This window comes from Oryzias latipes, chromosome 18 (assembly GCF_053564925.1).
Source record: "Oryzias latipes strain Hd-rR chromosome 18, Olatipes_Hd-rR_3.1".
Lineage (NCBI taxonomy): Eukaryota > Metazoa > Chordata > Actinopteri > Beloniformes > Adrianichthyidae > Oryzias > Oryzias latipes.
This window is the reverse complement of record NC_136254.1, coordinates 30275833-30294290: the sequence shown is the minus strand read 5'-3', so window position 1 is coordinate 30294290 and position 18458 is coordinate 30275833. Positions and strand designations below refer to the sequence as shown.

Genomic DNA, 18458 nt, shown 5'->3' with positions numbered 1-18458 from the left:
GGATTATTTCTTCTCCATGATTCATTTTCAAATTGGCACCAAACGTCCTTATCAAGTCCAAGTCCCTGATCGGTCAAAGTAAGACCCGGTGTAAGTTGGAGCACGCCCCCAATGGTGGCACATTTTGTACATAGAGCTGGAAAACGTAGGAACTCGCAAAGCTACACGTGAAGCCTATATGCACATTTACATAGACCATAACCCTTGTACTATCCTAGGCACTTTACCATTGGGAGTTGGGTCATCTAGACCCACTAGACAGTGCTCTGAACCTTTTTTCTTCAATGATTTGTGATCTTCACTGGTGTCCATGGATTACATGAAATCTTTCCGCCTTTATCCACCTTTGTCATGGTAGAGAGAACACGTCAATGGATGGGTGGGGTCATCTAAGATAGCACAAGGGTTAAATTGGAAGTGGTGGCTGGATTGCGCGTTGCCAAAGGTTGTGTGAACGCAGCTTCACACCCATTGTTTACATGAGCAAACATTCACACATGAAGATCAGAGGACAAAAACACTTAATATAAAAACAAAACAAAAACAGTTCAGGGAAGGGAGAAAAAAACAAAGCAAAGAAGCCACCGATGTCCAAAGATGTGATGCTATATTCTTATGCACAACTTTTTAATAGATTTAGAAAAAAGGGATAATTTTTGAATGAATCACAGAAACTTAAAACATGATATTTGAAAAGTATTTAATAAAATAAATAAAAACCTAAATTAAAAATCACAAACTTTAATAAGAAATAATAATTTCTAAATTTAAGTTAAAGGAAGACAAAAAAAGAAAAACTAACTACATATAAATAATATTTCATTAAGAAATAAATTAAATATTATATAAAAATATGACCAAATGAAAGATAAATTTAAATGTAATGACACAATAATTGAATACACTCATCTGTCAAACAGGTCCAGATGATTTTAGACAGCAGTAGTATTTAAAAAAAACTTCAGACTCAAAGTAAAAGTAAAAAAAAGTATTTACTTTGGTTAGATACACAATAATCCGTACAGGTGCCTAAAAGTTTGTAAAAATACAATTTCTTTTAGTTTTTACGGGGAATTTAATGTCCTTTTTGCACAGAATAGTTGCTTTTTTGAACCTTTTTAGCTTCTTACTGCTCTCTAGTGTCCACATTTCGTACTGCAGTGTTGGCGACCATGTAAGTCACAGCAGATTTCAGATGAAAGAAATGAGATGTAAGAGTCCAATGATAACAAAACAAAACAAAAATTTCCTATAGAGCTAAACACCAACGGGCTGGACGGCGTGATCACAAGGAACAATCTATCAAAGCTACGAGGAATCTTCAGTCAAGGAACGTCAGGTTCAGTGATCACAGAGGAGTGACAACCGCAGTGTGTGTGTGTGTGTGTGTGGTCCTCTATGGGAATGGGTTGTCAGGTGTGTAGTTGAAGCTGGCATCCAGGAACATGGCCAGGGTCCCCAGGGTGGTGATGACGACAAACAACCACAAAAAGAGTCGGTCCACCACCAAGGCGATAAACTGCCAGTCCCCTGTCATCTGTAGGGAGGGGGGGGAGGGGGCAGAAACATGTCCATCAGTCACCAAGACTCTGACTTGGAGCCAGCGGATACTCACCGTGTCGTCTATGTCCTGCTTCCTCAGCTGCTCTGCCATGTAAGTGACGGCGGCGATGGCCGACTTCAGGTTGGGAGGCAGGACCAGGCAGTAGCTGTCAGTGTTGGGAAGCCGCTGTAGGTGGACGGCGCTCTCACATCTGCAATACAGAAAGAAAACCTTAAAAACAAGTTTTACAGCAGCAGTTTTTCATCTTTAGTTCCCCTGAAGCGACCTCGTTTTGATTTGGAACGTTTCTTCTGGAAACATCCATACATAACGTGCGATGCCAGAAAATCTGGAATGTAATGTGCTGACCCAGCCACTGGGAGGCAGTATAGCATGCACCGTACACATTTCCAAACGTGTCTGGGCGGACACTGACCGATGTCGAAAAAGTATCAGGTACAATTGAACTTTTTCTGAAAACCTTGGTGGCCAATTTCATTTGCAGGTCCTTGACAGCCACCTCCTGAATTAGCTGAAAATCATGCATTTAGGTCGCAGCGCAGAGGCATTGTGGGATATGTGACCGTGGGCAAAACAAAAATTCTGTTGACAAAAGTAGACATTGTTTGTGCTGTTTAAAGTTTTTACCACTCAAAGCCTAAAATTTATTGCATAAAATGAATCCTCTATGAATAATTAATATATTGACTGTGTATGAGAACTGGACTGAGTTAGTGTTGTGTGATGTCATCCATGGGAAATGACAAACTTTTAGCGACAACCAAATGAAGCCAGTTCCTTTGTCATTTTGAACGATACTGATGCCGCCCATGTTGGAGACAGACGTCGTCTGTAAGCAGAGATTGGTCCGTGTCGGTCTGAGTTACTGTTCTATGGCCACCATGGTGGTAGCTTTGGCGAGTGTTGAATCGTTTTCTTCCTCTCCGTAACAGTCTCTTCCTATCATTTCAATTTAATCATGTTTATTTTCATGTGTTGACGTGGGACTTATCCACAGAAACGAATCGGCTTTTATTTTGAAAAGCCTCCCTCCCTTTCGTAGATCCATAAACAGATCTCATGTCATAAACGTCACAAAACTGTCAGTGAGGCAGGATGGTGAAACACACCTGCAGTAAAAATAGACTGTGGAATCTCACATCGCTCCGGCGTGGCGAGGAGATTCTCGGACTTTGTGTCAGGGATTAGCGGGAAGCGCAGCAGCGCCCTGGACGGTGCGTCACAGGCGGAGATTCATGTCATGCATGTCATGAGTAATGACCGCAGAACTGCTGAAACATAACATCAGGGGCGTCGTCGGGACATGCATGCCGCCTGACATCCACTGCACGCCGCCTTTATGTGACACTTTTGACCGGCTCATTCTTCCACTCGTGCAGCTGCTTCGTAAAACGAAACATGTGAGCCACGCCGCCTCGCCGACAGCACGCCGTTCACGACTGACCTGGACTCGAACCACATATTGGTTTGGTGATAATCCTTCACGATGAGTCTCAAACATTTCTCCAACATACCAGGAGAGAAAATGAGCCTGTCAGAAAAGAACATTCCCATTGAAATTAACCGATATATATATAGTTTCCGTTTGAGCTGAAAGGGTCCGGGTAGCGGCGTCCAAAATGTGTGCAAAAGGGTGGGATTTTGGTGAGGTGGACATGTGTGACAGCCAATGATTTAGCCAGAAATTCTTTTAACTATTTTGGACACATCAATGTAAGGGTGGGGTCATAGGATAGCACAAGGGTTATACACAATTAACACGTAAATCTTACACAATTGTTTGTAATTTTTGGGAAATGCATTCACAAATTTGTGGCTTTCCAAGATGTATTTCTAACGGACTTTTCAAGCATGTACCACTGATGAATGACTTTTATATTGCGTATAAGGCGCACACAACACGGTCAATTGACCTTATTGACCCACGAATCACTTATGATATGTAAATAATCAGCGCCATAATCACACATGGTTCATGTTCTACATTGATATACGTAAAAGTAAATAAAATTGGTCAGGAATGAAGGATAATTGGATTCTTGTAACAGTTAAAACACAAATAGTTTTGTGAAAAAAGTACAACCATGTACCTATGTATATAAATGTACATACTTTGAAGAGATACAACTTTTTTGTAAACAATATACGCTCGTTTATAATATTTCCAATTGACAGAGGAATAGACCAATATAGGAGCATTTAAAGCTAATTTCAAGATTAAATTTAGCCATAAAGGATCAGGACATCACAATTTATTTTTTAAACCCTTCCAAGACAAATTCTGCTAGTCCTATTGGGAGACTTTTTACTTATTACAAGAAAAACATCAATAAAACATTTCATACTTTTATGTAGTTTTGATGAGGACATTTTCTTTTACAGTGTAGATGCCTTTTTGGGTCTTTCAGAAGCATCAAATCCTGTTTAGTAGTTCTTGGATAATACTACAGACGAGTTTAAAAAAAAAGATTTAAACCAGCAGCAACAGACCATAACAGGGTTGATCAAGCACTACTGTATCAGTTGGATCCAATCGCCAATCGTTCATGTTTAAAAGATGCTTATAAGATGCCATCACCTCATTCCTATAGCTTGCGTGTTTTTAGACACACAACAGTACGCCTGTCCGTGTTGGTGGTGTTCAGTTTCATCCTGTGAGATGCGTTAACAATGTGCAGAAACAAAAGGGTCCAAACAGAGACGGGGAGGGCGGGTGAACTGGCTCCTGGTGCGGTACGAGGGGATTAGCATGAAGCAAAGGCATGTGATGACACATAGACGGCGTGCTGCGGCTTAGATTCATTACTCACCAATTCACACGGAAAAAGAAACCTTAAACTGAGAGGGCGTTACACTGATTATCTTTCATTCTCACCCTTAATACTCCTAGTGTACAACTTTTTTTTTTATAGATTTGTCCATCAGGTATTGCTACATAATAAACAGGGACGACGAGAAAGTCACTTAAATGGTTGGTTTGGTTTGCAAACTACAGAACTGGAGGTGTTAAGGTAGTGTCACGCACCCACTATGTAGATTTTGCTTGGATGAAATTGTGGTCGTTATATGAAATATTCACAGGTCAGGAATATCAGGAATGAGCCGCTTTAAAACCACAGAAGAAGTAGGAATAAACCAGGCAAAGAACACAAAAATCAACGTAGAACATGAACCTTGCGTGATTATTGGGTTGTCAATTACGTCATTTTAACCCTTGTGCTATCTTAGATGACCCCCCCCTTACATTGACGTGTTCTCCCTACCATGACAAAGGTGGATAAAGGTGGAAAGATTTCATGTAATCCATGGACACCAGTGAAGATCACAAATCATTGAAGAAAAAAGGTTCAGAGCACTGTCTAGTGGGTCTAGATGACCCAACTCCCAATGTTAAAGTGCCTAGGGTAGCACAAGGGTTAACGTGATATGTGCGCCGAAGACGTGATATAAAAGTAATACATCGGTTGTACATATGTGAAAAATCCGTTACACGTACGTGGAAGGGTTGTGGAAAGCCAAAAAAATTTCCACAAAATTTGCATAATAATTGCATATAACCTACACTAAATACATGTTAACTGTCTACTTCTCAACCAACCCAATAATTTGAAAAAGCAGGAACCAAATTCACAGAAAGACGCGTCGGCTGAAACTCTTAACGGACATCTGCGCACATTGACGAATGACAAACACAAGAAACACTTCAATTATGTAGATCACACATCAATCATGATAGACCGAAGTTTCGTATGTGGAAAAGACGCACAATATAGGTAGTGGTTGTGTGACACGGCCTTTAGCTTAGGAGAGCTAAAGCTACGGACACTAACGGCATGTGACGCGCGTTCAAGAACGTGCACTAGTGCGTCACATGCCCATGGTCACACTGGACAAGCAGGGAGGTACTTCGTCTTCTATGTCGACTGTACTAGTGCACGTGTGTTACCTACAGTTGGAAGAGGCTTGGTGCAAAATGTCGAAGCGGTGTAAATCACATCAGTTTTTCTCCAGAGTTTTTACTTCCAGTCGGGCATAAATCGCAATTATTAATTTACCCTCCATGATCAATTGTCAAACGGTTGGTACTTACGTTAAATAGAGAGGACATCATTCACATCTCACTACCAAATCTGAGTTCATGATTGGTCAAAGTTTAACTTTCAACAGCAGCGGTTTTTGTACGTGGAGCCCGACAATGGTCTTAAGAGTATGCATAGCTACACCCCAAAACTGCATTAACACATTTTTACGTAGACTTTTCCTGAGAAGTGGCGACTTGATTGTGTGTAGTCGAGGACGATGTGAACATCGTGTAAAACATGGGAATTTCACATCTAATAAAGAAACCCAAAGTACAAACAAAAAACCTGAAGTGAACGAATACCTTAAATCTAAAGAAATGTGCAAAATACAATTTAAAAAAAGGAGAAAAATGAACTAAATTCAAATAAACAACACAAAAACCATAAATATAAATGTATGACCTCGTGTAACTTTTAACAAAAAAGCTACAAATATCTCTAAAATAATTGTATCCGACTAAGTTTTTCACATTTTTGGTGCTAAAAAGTGCTAGAAAATAATCAATTTCAATGGCTGTAAACTAGTATTATCACCAATGTATTTCATAGATTTTATCATAGACCCAACACATGAAAGTCACAGAGTAGCTATGGTCCAGTTTTTATTCCTGATGTCAGATGAAACTTGAACTGTAAAAGGCGTAACCTGACCATCTGCCCAGATCACTCAATAACAGCCTTCACTTCCACTTTTGTACCTCCATCCATTCTTTACCCTTCCTTCTCCTTCTGTTGGATTATCCCCCCTAATACCCAACCTAAACAGAGGCTTAGAGGCTGGCGACTGTAGATGGAGAAGCGGGGCTTAGCTGCGGCTGAATCTGATGCCTTTGGAGCCAGACGAGAGATGCCGAGAAGCCAGGTTCACCGGGCCGCTGTGATGTTTGCGATGCCTGAGCCGGGTGTCAAGGCCCGCGTCTATAATAAGATTAGCTAACATGAAGCTGGACGGACCGCAGTGCCTTTAAGAAGAAAATAAAAACAATCCCCCTCCGTTGTCTACAAGGATTTCAGGAAAAATATGGCAGGTTAAGGAATCGAACTGCATCCGAAGTGGACAGAAACTGCAACCGTAGAAATGATGCCTTAGGGTCATATTTTAATGGTGAAGATGGTTTTAATATGGATTTTTGTTTTTAAGTTAGATTATAAATAATTGCCAAATCTGTCCAAATCTCCAGTCATCTATGTTACCATGACAACCACACAACACAATTGGACAGTTTAATTTTTTACCGTTTTGTTTTGATATCTGTAAATTTCTTAGTTTTTTTTATTTCTTCTACAGAAATGGTAGGTACGATTTCAACCATTTCAACCTAAAGTTATTTGACTTGAAGCAATATCATCATACAATCAGTGATGTCCCATAGTATCTACCTTTTCAGGTTTATTATTCATTTTTTGTAGCATTTACATTTTTTCTGAAAAATAACTTTTGTTTTCAAAAAGTTTTCTTGTTTTTTATTCTTTTTAGATTTGGATTCTGGATTTTTCTTCTTCCTTAAATGCAATGCTGTTTAAAAAAATTGTTTTGCTTTTTCAACCGTTGTTAATTGTGATTTGTTGCTGTGATTTGCACTTCAGGGCCACCGTAGCTATAAAAAAAAATCTAAAATATTACTCAAATTCTATACAGCAACAATGCGAATGTGAGGAACTTCCATGAAAAAATTCATCACAAGTATTTATCACAAACATAATCTGATTGACAAGGAGTTGTTGCAATGATATATGGATATATTTTCATGCCAATGAGGACTACTATATAAGTGGGGATTTGGCAATGTTTAATAATGGTTGCTGTGGAAAGACGGCAAATTAAATTTGAGGTAAATACACAAGAATTTCTGCACATGCTCCTGAGCTCCATCCAAGAAAAAAATTGGACGGCTGCTACAGACAATTTGAAAGCGTCGTCTACTGGCACATTTTGTCACAAATGGATTCTTCATGTCCTCATATGAAGGGATGGGTACCAAAACTTGATGTACATGGTACATGGTAAAAACACATGGTACTTTATAAAAACACAGATTTCTGTGCTTTGTTTCAGACATGTCAATCACTTTTATTATCACTATTATATCCCCCTCTGCTATACAATTCTAACAAATTTTTTAGCTTTCCAGCGATTGGAAAGCTAAAAAAGTATTAGAATGATCTAAGCATTCTCAGACACATTTAAGTGCTCTCCTTCACCCTGTCATGCTGCTTCATCACACTGTTTTAGCATGTTTTTAAGCACCGGTTCGAGCATCGTTTAGGCACTGGAAGTGTTTCAAAAGTACCGGCTCGGCACCAGATAACATCCAAACGATACCCATCCCTTTGTCAGATAACGTAGTCCTACCTGCCTCTCCAGGGTAACACTAGATCTGGGTTGATCTTGCGAAAGAAGTACTCTCCTCCCGGATGTCTACCACCAAAACCCAGGGTTGTAGAGCTGTCCTCAGAGGACTCCTCCTCCAGCAGCGGATCCTCTATTTTTGGTCTCATCATACCAATATATTTAGGTAAGATGTGAATAAAGACCTGGAGAAAGTATATTTGATGAATCTGCCTCCTACCCATGTTTAGATGAAACCTAATGTTGACACTCAGTACCTTTCGGACCCAGTTTGGCATGATGTGTGTGCTGGGCGTTCGGTGGTGGAGGTTGAGGACGACCACGCTCAGGATGACAGAGAATGTGACGAGGATCATGGTGAACATGACGTAGTTGACGATGATGGGGGTGCTGAGGGACGTCTCTGGAACCTTGTCAGCCAGCAGCAACATGAAGACAGTGAGAGCGATGAGGACGGAAATGGAGAGAGTCATCTTTTCTCCTGAAGAGAGGACGGTCAAGACAACAGGGCAGAACAGATTAGCCTGCAGATTCAGATGTTATAGGACGTTCAATCTTCAATATAATTGTACAACGGACAATGACAATAAAACAAATCTAATCTAAACGTTCTTTAATGTATCTGTTGAACCTGGATTTCCACTCTTACTTATGGACATTGAGTCATGTCCGCAATAGTCAACATTTTCTAAAAAAAGTGCTCTACCACAAGGTCTAATATTGGTTTAAGTAGATGTTTGACCTCGTTAAAGCCTTCTAGCATCAGCCCTTGTGCTATCCTAGGCACTTTAACATTGGGAGTTGGGTCATCTAGACCCACTAGACAGTGCTCTGAACCTTTTTTCTTCAATGATTTGTGATCTTCACTGGTGTCCATGGATTACATGAAATCTTTCCACCTTTATCCACCTTTGTCATGGTAGGGAGAACACGTCAATGTAAGGGTGGGGTCATCTAAGATAGCACAAGGGTTACACAACTACATTCGCCTCGTGCATTTTTCTTGCTATTGATGTCAAAACATGTTGGATGTGCTGACCTGCTCCAGGAGGCAGATAGAAGACAAATATAGCCAGTACACTGGTGAGGATGCAGGGCAAAATGATGTTGATGATGTAGAACAGAGGTTTCCTCTCGATGATGAGGTAGAAGGTGATGTCCTCATACAGGCCATCCTTGACATTCTTTCTTGTAGGTTTGTGACAGATGGCCCATTCTCCGTTCTCTGAGCAGGTTAAAACAAAAACAGTTAGCAGCACGGTATGGCCCGCAGGTGAAGGCTCAGACTATGAACCGAGAAATGATGCCGGCTCATGGGTCAACCGGCCCTTTAAACCCTCCTGACATGACCTCACTGGCAGCTACACGCCCCTTATTTCCCCCACTCTGCCCCTGCCACTCTGGTCTGAGCTACATGCAACAGATTCCTGGAAAAAAAAACCACTATTTTCACATGGCGGCTCTTATGTTGGCTTTATCTCCATAGCAACCATTATATGTTAAGTTTTCTTGGGGATGATGAACAAATCTATGTAAGTTTTAGAAGAATCTGCAAAAGTAAATTTTGTGATTTCCTTAGCAACTGGGATTTTTTGCTAACCATGCCAGCATTACTATATGTTCATATGCTGCATTATATAATCTCGATCAGATTGACCCAGGGTTTCATGCATTCAATTTTCACAATATACTGATACTAAAAAATGTGCGAGCAACAGGGCAACCCCACATTTACAAGCTCAAATGCCGTACAAATGTTAAAACCAACATTTATTTCCCATGTATCCTTCCAATGATGGTTGATGAGTTATCAGTTTATACATTTAAATCCTGGTAGGAGTTTAAATTTATAGTAGGCACTTTGACGATTTTCTTTGTTGAAAGTTCAAGATGTTAGCCTTTTCCCAAGGCTCGTGTGCGAAATTCACTCAAAATTCACACAAAAAAAGTTTTCTTTTCCCATATCGTGAAAATGGCCAAATTTCAGACTTTGTTCCCAAATGGCCACCAAGCTGTGGGTCCTGAGGCCATCCCATAAAAATTTTAAAACGTCCTTTTTTATATCCCCAAAATGCCTATTTTGAATTTGTTAGTGGATAATTAAGCATTTTTAAAGCCATATAGGAGATTTTGGCGATTTTAGTGAAATCTTCACTCAAAAGCGCAGTGAGAAAAAAAAACTTGCTAAATCAATCTGGTTTTCGCACTCCAGGACTGCTGTGGGACCGAATTACAAATAGGGATTAGACTCCTAGAGGAGTCAAAAGTAAGTACTGACCAGTGAAAGCATTTTCATCTATGACGATTTCATGGATTTCTTTGCCGTCATCATCGAGAAAATACTGTAGGTCGACCTCCGAGGCATCGTAGGTGTATGAACGGAAAACCATACTGCAGTTTTGCCAGTCAAATGGAAAGTAAGCCACCTATGGATGGACAGATGAAAAAATGTAAAATACCATCAAAAAACTAAGATTCAACAAAGAGAAATATGAATAACTGAAAGTCATAGGTTGGAAGAGTACATCAATGGAGCAGGCACTGCGGTAGATGGCTGGTGGCAGCCAGTTGATGGTCCCGTCGCTGTACACCAAGACGTTGACATACAACGCCACGTCAAAATGGCCATCATTACTGTGAAGGAGGACACAAGTGTGAAGCTCAGAATACAGGCTGGCCATTTCTAGCCCATGTTCACACATACAGACACGTTAACCCCATCAAAAACATGCGAGACAAATTGATATAAGAAAAACTGTTAGATCGGTAAGACTCGGTAAGAAGAGGTAATTTGCTTTTCTAAAGTCATACAGCAACTACGCACATTTTGCGCATTTTCCACATGAAATTTCCGTCTTTGTTGACATAAATTGTGTAAATATTATGCAATTGTGCCTAAATTTTGTGAGTTCACATGCAAATTTGTCTCTTTCCACGACCGTTCCACATATTTCTGAGAGACTTTTCACGCATGTACCACCGATGCGTAACTTTTATATCGGATATAAGGCACACATATCAAGTTCAAATTACGCAATTGATGCATAAACCACCAATGAAATGCGTATGAACAGCGCAATCATCACACGTGGTTCATGTTCCACGTTGATTTAGGTGTTCTTTGTCTGGTTTATCCCTTGTGCTATCCTATGGGGTCACGATGACCCGATCCTTACATTGACGTGTTCTTCCTACCATGGCAAAGGTGGATATAAGTGGAGAGGATTTCATGTAATCCATGGACACCAGTGAAGATCACAAATCATTGAAGAAAAAAGGTTCAGCGCACTGTCTTGTGGGGTCTAGATGACCCCACTCCCAACATTAAAGCGCCTTGAATAGCACAAGGGTTAATCATAGTTTTTCCTTGGTTTTAACGTGGTTTATTCATGATATATCTGTAAAAATTTCACATAAAAACCACAACTTTTCTCACTTTTTCCACGTAAATTCATTCATTCATCCTTAGCTGGAAGTTGAGTGTATGGGTATCGGAAGATACATCAGATCCTAGAAATTAAACAAACGGTAAATAGTGTATACTTGTATGGGGCTTTTCCACCTTCCTCGAAGGTCCAAAGCGCTTTACAGTGACAGTCCCATTCACCCACACATTCACACACTGATGGGTCAACCACCCTACTGCTGCACCAGTGCGCCAAACAAGCTGTTCATAAGACAAACAGGGGTTTCAGTGTGGTGCAGGAGAACCACACAAGGCGTCAATCCTCCTACACAGCTACTTTGACACTGATATTCAAGTATTCAGCTCTTCATAGCATTTGTCCAGAGCCAGCCTGTGTGGTCTCAAGAGTCCAGCAGGGTTGAGGTCAGAACTGCTGGCAGCTCCTTTCATCCTCTCTATTCATGAAACAAACAAGTGGCCAGTGATCCATTAAAGCCTCGTTTGACCTAATTTTTTTGAAAAACAAAGTTAGTTTACTCCAGGGCCGGATTTTTCTCTCATTTACTTTGGCTCTTTTGGTTTTCACAGTGCTAACAGAGGCTCTTTAGCATCCATTAAAGACAGAGATGAAGCAAACTAAGGTACTTTGATTTGTTTATACTGTTTTTAAAAGTTAGAATTTCTGGGTTCATAGTCTGAGCCTTAAAAGAAAAGAACAATCACCTATCATAATGAGTATAAATGTCATAATATGGATTTAACATGTTTTTTCTGCAGCTGTCTGTGTTTTTCTCCTTTCTGAAGCGGTTGCAAAACAACAGGTTTTAATGGAAATATTTAAATATTTGACAATCCCATCCACTCACTTGTTGATGAGGTAGATGTCGGGACGCCACACCTTATTGGCTGGAATTCTCAAAACATCAATGTTGTCATACTCTTCTGGTTTCCATGACAACCTGTAGTCTGACCATTGCTGGGTTGAATGGAAAAATTAAGAAAAGTGGGTCAGATACATTAGTGGGGAGCGTGGGAAACTCATGAACAAACAACACAACAAAAAGGTGGCGATATCAAAAACCTTTTTTTTTTTTTTTTTTATTATTTTTTTTTACTTGTCCTGTCCAACAGCTAGGCAGGCAGATGAGAGCTGAGGGCCTCTTGTGTTGGACTTATTTTACTTTAACAAGAGGGGTTATTAATCTTCAGACAATACCAAAGGTATGACTGAATAAACCCCTTTTGTAATTGAGGCCAAACTTTATTCATTTCATCCATGATTGAAAATCTTTGGTGTTGGACCGGACGGAAAAGGAAAGAGGGGAAGAAGAGAGAGGGATGTTAGAGAGGGGGGGTAGGAGGGTGATAATAGGAGGGGAAGGGGGGTAAGACCATGAAGCAGCATAGAGCAGACAGGTTTACTGGTTGTTTATCATTACGGTACGGTTCAAATGTAGTACAAAAAGGGCGGGGCCTGTTCACACACACTCAAATATTATCAACACACCTGCTAGCTGCAAAAAATGTTCACATGTCAACATGCACACAAAACAGATAGTGTTCACGAACGCATACCTATGCCTTAAAACCAACTAGTGTGAAATCTTTCAGTCATTCAGTCATGCAAACTATTAGTGCAAAGGTGAGCTAACACCTGTGCTCAGGTGAGTGTTTATGTTCTTCTAAAATGGATGGTGGAATGTGAAAAGAAGGAGGAGGAGCGCCCAGCCATCCCCACCCCAAGACCCCCGCCGCAGCAGCAGCGGCAGCCGGAATTCCCCCAACGCCATACGGGAACCGGCAGGGAACAACCGCCCCCCGGGCGACCAAGACCGCCACCCAGGCCAGGGCCAGCAGGACCGCCGTGAGGCCCCCAGAGCCAGAGAGCAGGGAGGCGCGGAGGGAAAGAGAGCGCCGCCCCAGCCCAGCCAGGAAAGCACCAAAAACCTTTTAAAAGACCCACTCAGATGGAAATTGTGTTTTTGGCATGTTTAACGTGTTTATGTCACATTTATTTAATGATGGAGGACATTTATAACAGAAAATTAGGCTTAAAATTGAGTATTTCTTTATTGAAATTGTGAATCAGGAGCAGACAGCAAAATGAATTGTAGTGGTGACATCACAAATACACTGGGAGGGCCACAAACTCCCAGCTCTTCGATCCATAAACGTCTTTGTTTTCCTCGTCCGAGCTGGTGCTATATGGCTGGATAGCTCCGACATAGCTTGCCATTTTTGTTGCACCAGTAATGTTAGGTTGAGGCTGTGAGAGGTTGTAAGCTAGTGGTAGAGAGTGTAAAAAGGCAAATTTTTAATGAACTACTGCCGCTCTGCAGAAACCATGTCGTAGACACAAAGTTTTTTTTATCTTCGCTAATAATCATAATCACAAGACAACTTTAAAAATTGATTATAAGACCATCAGAGTGGGACTTTAAAGAAGGAAAGAAAGGCTCAGTTTTTACGTTTGTACCATGTTCATGTAGACGTTTGTTGTCATCTCACCATTCTTCTCGTTCTGCAGCGAAACAAACACAGCAGGGTAAAGTTTTGTGGCTCTCTAAACGTGTCCACACCCACTGAATAACACCCACATCAGCATGTGATTGTATTTACCAAGCTGACAAGCTGGGAAAGAGTCATCCCCACCCGCACCATCACCTTCTCCTCCCAGTAGCGAGCTGGTCTGACTTTCAAGTTGTAGTTCTGGAATAATTTCTGATGGAGATTTCTTTCTGTCTCAGAGGCTCCTGGATGAATCGACAAAGCAGAAGAGCAAGAAATGACAGCAACAGGAGCTCGTTTTGGTCAAAGAACATGGAACCCACAGGCTTGACAACATTGGGGGTCACATTGGCCCCACCACTCCTCCAGCTGACCGGTCAAATGGAAAAAACAAAGTTTACACTGTCAGGAGGGGTGCAACTTATTGGACTTTGACTTAAATGCACAGTAACCACCAGGATAAATCAGGACTTTTTGGCCAAAATAAAAAAATCCTTTAAGTTCTCATTAAGTATTGACACAACAGCTAATGAACCATGCGTCCTTTGGTTTGGGATTCCTACCATGAGCAAAAAGGGTGTAAAGGAGATATTGTTCTATCACAGTCATGTCAAATCATCTGGAAAAACTGTATTTGTTTACAATTACACTTTTAATAAATGGCAGAAACTTGCAAATACAAAAAGGGTTTATACAAATATACTCATCCTGTGTCCAAAGATTCCCAACCCCCAATTACAATGTAACACCTGTCTATCAGCGCTGATCTATTTAGCTGCTGGATAGGGCAAGTCAAAAAAGGCAGAATTGTCCAGGTTGACATGCTTGGGACACTATTTACATTCAGGAGACCAAAATGTTGGAGGTCAAGGGCAGGCCGGACACCCAGAGGCAGCAGGCAGGTGCTGTTCGCAGGCGCACAAAGGTGACTGCTGATGCAATTGATATGCAGCAGGGGAGCAGGGATCAGAGGGATTTCTGAGATAGCTGCTTTATCAATCACAAAAATAGATCCTGATTAACAAACAATGACTTACTGATGCAGTTCATAAGGCATTCCAGGAAAAATAACAGTCCTAGATGATCTTATGGGTTTATTTTTGTGCAAAGGTGGGACTTGACACACAGAACAGATTATTTAAAGAGATTCTTTTACACCCGTTTGCAGCTAAATATTGATAAAATTGCAAAGATTATTGTTTTTTTTTAAATTATTAGAGATAAAAAAAAAATCAACAAATCCATGTAACCATAAAAAAAGCAAATAGGAGATCCATAAACCATTTCTCAGAAGCAATCAAAAGCCAGAAGCCTATTTTACTGACCACATTTGGTGTCAACAAAAAACAAACAAAAAAAACCCCAAAGTTAATAAACGCATTTGAAATATCAAAACCAAAGTCTATGCCCACTGGAAATAACACTGATCGATCCATTTTTGATCATTATGACCAAAAAGGAAGCATAGACGGTTGTTTTTCTGACCTCACGTCCTTACCAGTAAAAGCCAGACAAAAGGAGATGCACACAAAGACGATGAAACTCGTCCTCACGCTGAACTTCATCTTCATTTGGCCCATGATGTCCGTCATGACATCCTCTTTACTCCAAAAGCCTCAGTCAGCCACTTCCTGTCTTCCAGCTTAATCCAGACAGACAAATGCTTCCTAAAGCAAAGGCAAGTGTGCTGCTGTCCATGCAACACGCCTTCCGCCCGCCCCCCTCACCTTTTTGGGGGGTACATTCCTGGGAAAAACCACTGCCTGATTGGGTGGTGTGTTCGTGTTGGTGAGCACCAATCTGAGAAGGAGGATGGGGTGGATGGGAGTAAAGCAAGAACAACAATACGTTTATTTCGGGTAGAGGGGACGGCAGCTGGGTTGACATGAGATCATGTCATAGTTTGGAGATGAAAAGGACTAAAACTTTTCCCTTTCTTTTAATATATATATATATTTTTGGATGTCTCAGCTGCCTTGGATCCTGTTTTATGCTACAGTCACAAACACGACAGCCATGAAGTGATAGGGAGGCCATCGGCAGAATCTTCAAGAGTTCACGCCGCCTCCCGATTTTTTGAAAATCGTTGGCGTGAATGAAGACGGCGGGTCTGGTAAGAAAGATGCCACTACAAAATGGCGCGACAGCTGGGCGGCCACAGGGCGGGCGGTGGCAGCCGGATCGCCAGCCGGCAGTGGCTCTGATTGGATGATGTGTAAATGTCTTTGGAGGCCATCAGCCGCCCAGCAGCCCACTGGTTGTTGGCATCTCAGATACTTCTTCGTTCTGATTGTGTGTGTTGCTCTTCTACTATGATTATTGCAGCAGCTCAATGTTCTGTCTTCTTTGTGTTCCTCTCAGCATCAACCACAATTTGTCAATACGGTCTGGGAGTAATTGTGGTGCCATAAACGGGCGTGAATGCCAGGTTGAAGACTGGTCTTGGGCATGTGGGCCTGGGGCAGGATCCACTGCCCTAGAGTTTAGTTAGGTTAACTGACATTATATATATTTCTTGTTTTGTTGTTTCACTTACAGAAAACATTTTTACATTTTACACATATTTCTCTTTGTTGGAGCCGCTTTAGCTCGTTCTGGTTTGCGGCGCCTTCCGTCCGTGAAACCAGGGTTCGACTCCAGGCTGCTCCCTGTTCCCTTCTCTACTTCTGTGCCGGTCCCAAGCCCGGTTGCTTTGAGAGGGTTGCGTCAGGAAGGGCATCCGGCGTAAAACATTGCCAAGTTTACCATGCGACTCGTTCGCTGTGGCGACCCCTGATGGGTAAAAGCCGAAAGGGAAACAACAACACATATTTCTTTTTGTTGCAACATCAACGATTTGTGCAAAAATTCAGTTAATCTTTCTCTGATTCTTTTCTTTTTGGCTCTTTTTGTCCCTGTTTTTTTCTGATTTTCTGTTGGCCGGATGGAGACGTGGCATGGGGAGGAGCAGGACAAGATAGTTCCAGTACTTTGTTGTGAATCTGTGATGGGCTCTGAATTTCAGCTCCTTCTCCTGTCAGGTTGAAACTTGGAGTCCAAATAAGTTTGTGAAAAAAGTCTGTGGTCTTTATCAGGGGGGAAATAAAGGTAACTGGGGGGGGGGGCATGTGGCGATAATGCAGCTCAGCTGCAGGGCTATCAGCAGTTCAACAGAGCTGATGCATTTCCACAAAGGCATGTCAAAGGGAGCCCCGACAGCAGCGTCCAACCATCAGGGGCTATTCTTAGAGAAGTGAGCAGGTGATGCACCAGGGTGGGGGGGTCACAGTGCTCATTCTGACAACACATCTGACCACCTTCACTCGAATGATAAAAAACAAGAGGAATTTAAAGAGCCGGCACTTTATGTCTCGACTACAAAGAGGGGCGAAAGCACAAGAATAGCTTCAACATGAAAGCACCAAAACAAGCGCGACAGAAATATCTACTGAGCATGTGTGGCAGGCGGCATTCTGACACCAGGAGGAGAAAGGCATTCAGTGCGCTCCGTCCAGCATCCAGTTTGTGTTCCACTAGTCTTCAATCAGAAATATTACATTTAGTAAGACGGGGAAGCCATTAGCTTGATTTAAGAACTTAAAACATTGATTGTTTCACGGTTCAAATAATTCAATCTGTGTAACATCTAGTCATAAAATTCTAGATGAAAACCGGTGTTAATGAGCGACCTTGGTCGCCTTTCAGGCAGATTACTCAGCAGTGTTTTACTTGGTTACTCCCCTTGGGCGGTTCAGTTCATCAACTCACCTGTTCAGCATCCTATTTAATTCCAGGTCTTTTTTACCGCAGCGCTGCGTTCTTCGTCCCACCCTCCTCCCCGGCTTCCACCTGTGAGCTCCGTTAGGGGTAGTTATTACCCAAAAGTTTTATGGAAATCTTATCTCATGGAATTGTACGGGGCCTTTTGTCAAACTAAAACACTGTGAAAATAAAGAATTTTACTGCATGAGTTGTCAGACTGAAACAGGTTTTAAAGCCCAGATCACCGAAAGCCGAGCCCCAGACAGCGAGCGTGGCCCGAATCATTGACGGATCCTAACATACAGCCACCTGGTACGCCGCTACATCGATCGTGACCCATTGACATTGGGCCAAAGGACGGCGACCAGCCGTGTCTGCACGGAGGACATGGCAGGTGGAAAAGCTGCTGAAGGGGTTTTAAGCTGTTCACGATTTTCGGTTGGCTGACAATTTTGCAGTTTACGTCTATTTTACATATTTATATGCAATTATTACATAAATCTTACGAGCTTTGTGTGAAATAAATGCGTTTTTCATTTGTGTTTTTCCCCGACCGCTTCACGTATACCTAACAGACTTTTCACGCATGTACCAAAGATGTATAACTTTAATTTCATGTATACGGCGCACTTATCACAGTCGAATTACGTAATTATCCCACGAACCACCAATGAATTTCATATAAACAACACAATAATCACCAAGGTTCGTTTTCTACGTTAATTCACGTGGTCTTTGCGTGGCTTATTTGTACTATTGACGTGGTTCATTTGTGATACATCTGTGAATATTTCACGTAAATAACCA

At 41.5% G+C, this 18458-nt stretch overlaps 1 protein-coding gene across 1 annotated transcript; it reads right to left on the bottom strand.

The window, feature by feature from the left end:
* Positions 1-610: 610 nt before the first annotated feature.
* On the bottom strand, positions 611-15774 carry chrnb1l (cholinergic receptor, nicotinic, beta 1 (muscle) like). The gene is made up of 11 exons (XM_023948868.2): positions 15409-15774; positions 14022-14155; positions 13879-13923; positions 12269-12378; positions 10522-10630; positions 10275-10422; positions 9036-9221; positions 8254-8477; positions 8000-8181; positions 1616-1754; positions 611-1537 (listed from the first exon to the last, which is right to left on the bottom strand). The coding sequence occupies exons 1-11, from the start codon at positions 15500-15502 to the stop codon at positions 1397-1399; spliced, it is 1512 nt and encodes a 503-aa protein (XP_023804636.1). The 5' UTR covers positions 15503-15774; the 3' UTR covers positions 611-1396.
* Positions 15775-18458: the final 2684 nt, after the last annotated feature.

Coding starts and splice junctions, on each gene's coding strand:
- chrnb1l (XM_023948868.2), bottom strand. CDS start 15,502: ATGACGGACATCATGGGCCAAATGAAGATGAAGTTCAGCGTGAGGACG. Junction 8,478..9,035: donor CTATCTGCCTCCTGGAGCAG/GTCAGCACATCC, acceptor TCCTCTCTTCAG/GAGAAAAGATGACTCTCTCC. Junction 8,182..8,253: donor TGCCAAACTGGGTCCGAAAG/GTACTGAGTGTC, acceptor TACTTTCTCCAG/GTCTTTATTCACATCTTACC.